The following is a 7,127-nucleotide window of genomic DNA, read 5'->3' on the forward strand; positions in this document are numbered from 1 at the left end:
TGGGCAATTTGGACCATGCATGTGCAATTTATATTCATTCGAATTAGTTTAAAGGGAATAAAAGGGCGATTGAAAGTGAATTGAACGATTTAGTAACAACCAAATTTGTGGGACATCTTGCAAAATGCAAAAAATAAATAATCTGTAACATTTATTTATTGTGTCTATGAGTACATAGTACCAACATAATTTCGAATTTATGTTGGCTTTCTTATTAAATTAAATAAGGAACCAAAAACTTAGGCAATCAATAAGATGCATTCAATGTTTATCTCGGAATTGAATAGCTTAATTTAAACCAAAATTATGCAATAAAATTGCAATGTCATAGATTCACCACAAGACTTATTGATAATATGAATGTCAAAAACTCCCTAAAATCACAGGTAAGGAATAACCAAATAATACGGGCATGTTCCCCTATATACAGCAATTACAGCATGTGAAAAATTTCCGAATATTAGTTGCTGACATGCCTTCATTAGAAAATACTCTTATCATTACTTTAAGGGCAATGACTTCATGAAAATACTCTTATCATTACTGTAAGGGCAATGACTTCATAAAATACTCTTATCATTACTGTAAGGGCAATGACTTCATGAAAATACTCTTATCATTACTGTAAGGGCAATGACTTCATGAAAATACTCTTATCATTACTGTAAGGGCAATGACTTCATGAAAATACTCTTATCATTACTTTTAGGGCAATGACTTCATGAAAATACTCTTATCATTACTTTAAGGGCAATGCCTTCATGAAAATACTCTTTTCATTACTTTAAGGGCAATGACTTCATGAAAATACTCTTATCATAACTTTAAGGGCAATGACTTCATGAAAATACTCTTATCATTACTTTAAGGGCAATGACTTCATGAAAATACTCTCTTCATTACTTTAAGGGCAATGACTTCATGAAAATACTCTTATCATTACTTTAAGGGTAATGACTTCATGAAAATACTCTTATCATTACTTTAAGGGCAATGACTTCATGAAAATACTCTTATCATTACTTTAAGGGCAATGACTTCATGAAAATACTCTTATCATTACTTTAAGGGCAATGACTTCATGAAAATACTCTTATCATTACTTTAAGGGTAATGACTTCATGAAAATACTCTTATCATTACTTTAAGGGCAATGACTTCATGAAAATACTCTTATCATTACTTTAAGGGCAATGATTTCATGAAAATACTCTTATCATTACTTTAAGGGCAATGACTTCATGAAAATACTCTTATCATTACTTTAAGGGCAATGACTTCATGAAAATACTCTTATCATTACTGTAAGGGCAATGACTTCATGAAAATACTCTTATCATTACTTTAAGGGCAATGACTTCATGAAAATACTCTTTATCATTACTTTAAGGGTAATGACTTCATGAAAATACTCTTATCATTACTTTAAGGGCAATGACTTCATGAAAATACTCTTATCATTACTTTAAGGGCAATGACTTCATGAAAATACTCTTATCATTACTTTAAGGGTAATGACTTCATGAAAATACTCTTATCATTACTTTAAGGGCAATTACTTCATGAAAATACTCTTATCATTACTGTAAGGGCAATTACTTCATGAAAATACTCTTATCATTATTTTAAGGACAATGACTTCATGAAAAGCATGGGCACATAATTACTTCACATTGTGATAATGTCCACCATATAGGCGTGTTCCGTCAATGTTGAATCGTAAGTGTTCGAGGTCTTGTGTTGAAATAAATTATTATTCAAGGAAGATTAACTCACAGAAAATTACGGCAGTGGAACGACCTGACAAAATGAACATGTCTTTCCTAAAAACGGATGTGCATTTTTTGGATAATTAGTTCAGAGTTTTCACACAGAAACAAAAAATGCATTACACGATGATATGATAATCAAACGTCAATAAGTCACATAATGATCACTGGAACCAAAGGCATAGAAAACCGTGATATGTAAATACGTGTTCACGTCTCTTTTTTAAATTCCATAAACAAGGTTTGGGAACCATATGTGCCGCAAAATACTACATAATTGAGCCTCAATCAGGGAAAACCGGTCTTAAGTCATGTGCGTAAAGTATGTTCCCAGATACGAGTGTGCAGTCAGCATACCTGTACAAAAATAGACGACTCTTTCCGCTTTTTTTGAATTTTTCGATTAAAAGAAGTCTCTTCTTAACGGAATTCCATAATATTCGGAAATTATCGTCCCTTATAAATCTGACATGCTAATGTTGCACTTTGCGTCTGACTGACTGCACATGCTAAGTTTTCACCCTGATAAATCTGACTTACTGCACAGGCTAATCTTGCACTTTACGCCTGACTGACTGCACATGCTAAGTTTTCACCCTGATAAATCTGACTTACTGCACAGGCTTATCTTGCACTTTACGTCTGACTGACTGCACATGCTAAGTTTTCACCCTGATAAATCTGACTTACTGCACAGGCTAATCTTGCACTTTACGCCTGACTGACTGCACATGCTAAGTTTTCACCCTGATAAATCTGACTTACCGCACAGGCTAATCTTGCACTTTACGCACTTCCCGTTTTCCCAGAGCTCGGCTCAAATTTATCACAGAGGTAACATGGTTGTCCTTACAGAGGTAACATGGTTGTCCTTACAGAGGTAACATGGTTGTCCTTACAGAGGTAACATGGTTGTCCTTACAGAGGTAACATGGTTGTCCTTACAGAGGTAACATGGTTGTCCTTACAGAGGTAACATGGTTGTCCTTACAGCGGTAACATGGTTGTCCTTACAGAGGTAACATGGTTGTACTTACAGAGGTAACATGGTTGTCCTATAACTGTACGGACTCGCAACGAAATGGTGGTTTAATAAAGTGTTATGTGGTTGATTTTGCGCCATAGATAATATGTCAACTTGTTTTAAGAAGCAGTTCAAGTTATGCGAATGAACGTTTTAGTTACTTTTGCAACTGGTATCGGAGTAAATAAGTATGTTTATTACTGTAAATACCGTAGCAAATTAATTCGAACATTGACGTTTATATTTATCCGAATTTTGTTTTATAGAGCAGTTTCCGCGTATGCGTTTTTTTCGACAATGTCATCTAGTCTTAAGAAATTTTGAAATAAAAATGTATATATGTCTAACAGTGTATTGTATCATGATTAATAGACCGATGCAAACGTTTCTGTTAAACAGAGAATGTCTGTACATGTTTAACAACTTTTTTGGTCAAAGCTTTCCTGATGCGTATTGTCATTTAAAAGCGATAATTAACTGTGTAAGTGAAAATAACCTTGAAAAGTATCGATAATGTTCAATGGTTTTCTTTGAAATGACGTAGTTATTTCAGCGAAATGCTAAAGTTTCATTATCATCATCATTATCATAGTAGTAATAGTAATAATAATAATTATAATAATGATAATAATAATAACTACAATAATGATAATTATAATAATCATTATCATCAGACAGACAGACAGACAGACAGACAGACAGACAGACAGACAGACAGACAGACAGACAGACAGACAGACAGACAGACAGACAGACAGACAGACAGACAGACAGACAGACAGACAGACAGACAGACAGACAGAATGTTTTATTGACGTAAACTTTACATTTTTTGCCAGTCACAAAATAGTTATACAAAGCATAATGTCAACGTGAGTACAAATACGAATATTTAAATATCATATTGATCGCGTAAAGATTATATACATACAAACATGAATTTAATTATGTTATACACAATATTGTTTTACAAATATTAATAAGATTTTTTTATAGTATTCGTGTTTCGCTAGATTAACATATATAGATGATGAAAACAATTATTTGTTATTAACTTTCATAAAAGTATTGGAGGATGAAAACCATAAACATATTGCAATTATTTAAACGTTATACACGACTAGTTGATATGAAAAAATGATGAAAACTTAGTTAGTTAATATTTTACCAAATTTGTTCACGATAAGTAAAATTGGAACATGCGTTAAGACTATACGTGAATTATTTGAAATATACTTAACTGTACAACATATTATATAATTTAAAAACAAAAAGTGATTGTACAATTTTTTTTTACATTTTACAAAATATGCATCAATAGTATTTAAGTTGTGCTAGGCTAACATATACAGATGATGAATAAGGTGAATGTAATAAGAACTTGTTCAGACGAATGTGGAGGATGAACATAGTACAGTCATCAAACATTAAAAAGACTAGTTTATTTACCCAACTATTAGATGAAGGGAAATGTATTAGTTAATATTTGAATATCCCGGGTTAGTTAGCTAGGTGGGGCTGCTTTAAGGCTCTATATATGAACTTGCTCAGATTCCTTACTTGTGTTTTGTTTGAAGTACCCATTAATTCAACAAATTTAAACATACTTGGTCTTTTATAATCTTTTCTCAGTGAATTGAAGGCTGGGCATATCATGATAAAATGGTACTCGTCTTCAATATCTCTGACTTAACATTTTGCGCATAATCGCTGAGATCTCTCTATATTGTTACACCCGATACGACTCGAGTTAGTCTGTTCAACAGGCCTTAGGTTAACGGAGTTAGCCTGTACGGACAGGCAATGGTATTACCATCATACTATTTGGTATGGGGTTAGCCTGTAGATAACCTGGATAAAAGATCTATAACTAAATAGTTATTTATAGATAACGAAGGAAAAGGGATTAGGTCACGGTATCTCGATCTCTCGATTATTTATTGAAAATAATGAAGAAAAACGCCTTTTTAGGTCTTAAACCAATAAAGAATGGAAATATTGGTTATAAATTTATATTTAATTCAATGAATTTAGAACATTTTAAGATTGAGTATTTTAATGTCGGAGGGTATTGCTGTTTGTGACCGGGTTATGCGTGAGGTTATCAACTTGAAAAAAGAATATTCAAATAAGATGTCTTCCTCAATTACTAAACATAAATTCGAAAAGCTACAGAAAGAACTGGAACAATTTTCACTTGAAACACAAATTGAACTTTTAAGAACAACGAAAAAGAAATTGAGCGTCCTTAAAAAAGACAACACACATTCTAAAAACAGTTTAATACCTGAAGATAAGAATGTCGCTACTGACAAACCGGAAGTGCAGTGTTACCACACCGGAAAAGGTTTAATGACTGCAGAAAGCGTCCATGTCGGCGCAGAGGAACCGGAAGTGGGATCTATTGGTTCAGAAAGACTTTCCATGCCTACAAAAAACATGCATGTGTTGTTAGACAAGCCGGAAGTGCAACGCCGCTATACAGCAAACGGTTCAACGTCTAAAAATTGTGTTATCGTCACTGAGGGACCGTCGGTCCAACCGGATGTAGTGACTAACCTGTCTAAGAAGCAACTTACTGCCTCACAAATAAGAGTTCTATCTAAGGGATTGACATTTGTTCCAACAAGAAGAGTCGTTGACAAAGGCAAATTGTTGACGGACCTCACTGCATGGGAACGTCGCATGCGTCTCAGAGAATATTTCTACTCTGAAGAGAGAGACGGACATCCTAATGAAGAGAAACCGCACAGAAAGAAGACGCCGTCAACGTGGACTCCAAAAGCAGGCCGCGATAAATGGTTGGATGCGTATATCAAGGCTGTAAAGGATGACATCATCAAGGGTCTCAAAAGAAGGTTAAGCTCAATATGAGTAAATCTGAAGAATACGCTCTAAAAGAACTTCTTAACGACGATGAAATTGTCATTCGGCCTGCTGATAAAGGTTCTGGTATAGTCGAAATGGATAGCACAGATTACATACAAAAATTAAAAGGTGAAATTTCCGATAGCGACACATATGCGGAAGTTACCGACGACAAAACAAAATCAGTTCAAAACAAGGTAAAAAAAGGTGGTAGACAACCTGTACAAAAGAGGTTCCATAGACAGTGATCTCCGACAATACATGACAGGGTTCGATGGCACTTCCGGTAAGCTTCAAGAGAACCCGAAGTTACATAAGCCAGGAATGCCGTTACGCACCATTGTGAATGGTAGAAGCCACCCGACAGAGAAAATGGCGGAAATTGTTGAGGACCAGTTGCGAAGCCATGTGACGTCTCTTCCGTCGTTTGTAAGAGACACTATGGACTTCTTAAACAAAATACAAAAATTAAAACAACCTCTTCCGGAAGGTACGCTAATATTCTGTTTAGATGTGAAGGCCCTGTATCCAAGTGTCCCGAGAGATGAGGCCCGTGCTGCTGCTATAGGCGCTTTAAACAGGCGAACGGACCCGGAAATTCCTACAGGGGACGTCATCGTGATGATGGACACTGTGTTGGAAAACAACACCTTCTCATTCAACGACGAACACTTTATACAGACAGAAGGGACGGCTATTGGCTCACGCCTCGGGCTGAACTATGCATCAACCTACATGGGTGCTTGGGAAGAGGAACTGTTCCGGCGGTCAGAAAAGCATTCACTCGCATACTTCCGGTTTGTGGATGATGTGTGGGGCTTATGGACGCATGGTATCGAGGCACTTGAAACTTTCCACACAAAAGAAAATGGAATCAACCCTCGCATTAAACTCGAGCTCCGCTATTCTTCAGAAAAACTAGAGTTCCTGGACACGGTGACATCAATACGGAACGGGCGCCTTCAAACCGACCTATATACTAAGCCTACCGATAAACACCTGTACCTACACAGGGATTCTTCGCACCCGGAGTCTACAAAAAAAGCAATATCGTATGGTCTGGGTGTGCGTGCGAAAAGAATCTGTTCAGAGGAGGTTGCCTACCGGAAGCACAGACAGGCGGTGAAAACACAGCTCGTGAACCGTGGATATGACGGGGGGTTTGTAGAGACCGAATTGATAAAGGTCGACAATAAAAAGAGAGTGGACCTTTTGCGCGAATAGACAAACTCGGAGCATAATACAAGGATTCCGCTGGTGATAACGTTTTCGCGCGCACTACCCAACATCGGCCGTATCATCCGTAGACACCTACACACGCTGCACACGTTTGATAGAATGAAGGAAGTGTTCTCTGAGCCCCCATTAGTAGCCTTCAGACGGGATTGCAACCTGCAAGACATCCTAGTGCACAAAAAACACAATAGGATGTTCTTCCGAAAACCCAATATGAGCGGGCCCTGTGG

General features: G+C 36.4%; 1 protein-coding gene across 1 annotated transcript; it reads left to right on the plus strand.

The window, feature by feature from the left end:
* The first annotated feature begins 5,922 nt into the window (after nucleotides 1-5,922).
* Nucleotides 5,923-6,885, plus strand: LOC127839679 (uncharacterized). Its single transcript, XM_052368061.1, has one exon. It carries the CDS (start codon nucleotides 5,923-5,925, stop codon nucleotides 6,883-6,885), a length of 963 nt encoding a protein of 320 aa, XP_052224021.1.
* The last annotated feature ends 242 nt before the right edge of the window (nucleotides 6,886-7,127 follow it).

Source organism: Dreissena polymorpha, chromosome 7 (genome assembly GCF_020536995.1).
Source record: "Dreissena polymorpha isolate Duluth1 chromosome 7, UMN_Dpol_1.0, whole genome shotgun sequence".
Classification (NCBI taxonomy): Eukaryota; Metazoa; Mollusca; class Bivalvia; order Myida; family Dreissenidae; genus Dreissena; species Dreissena polymorpha.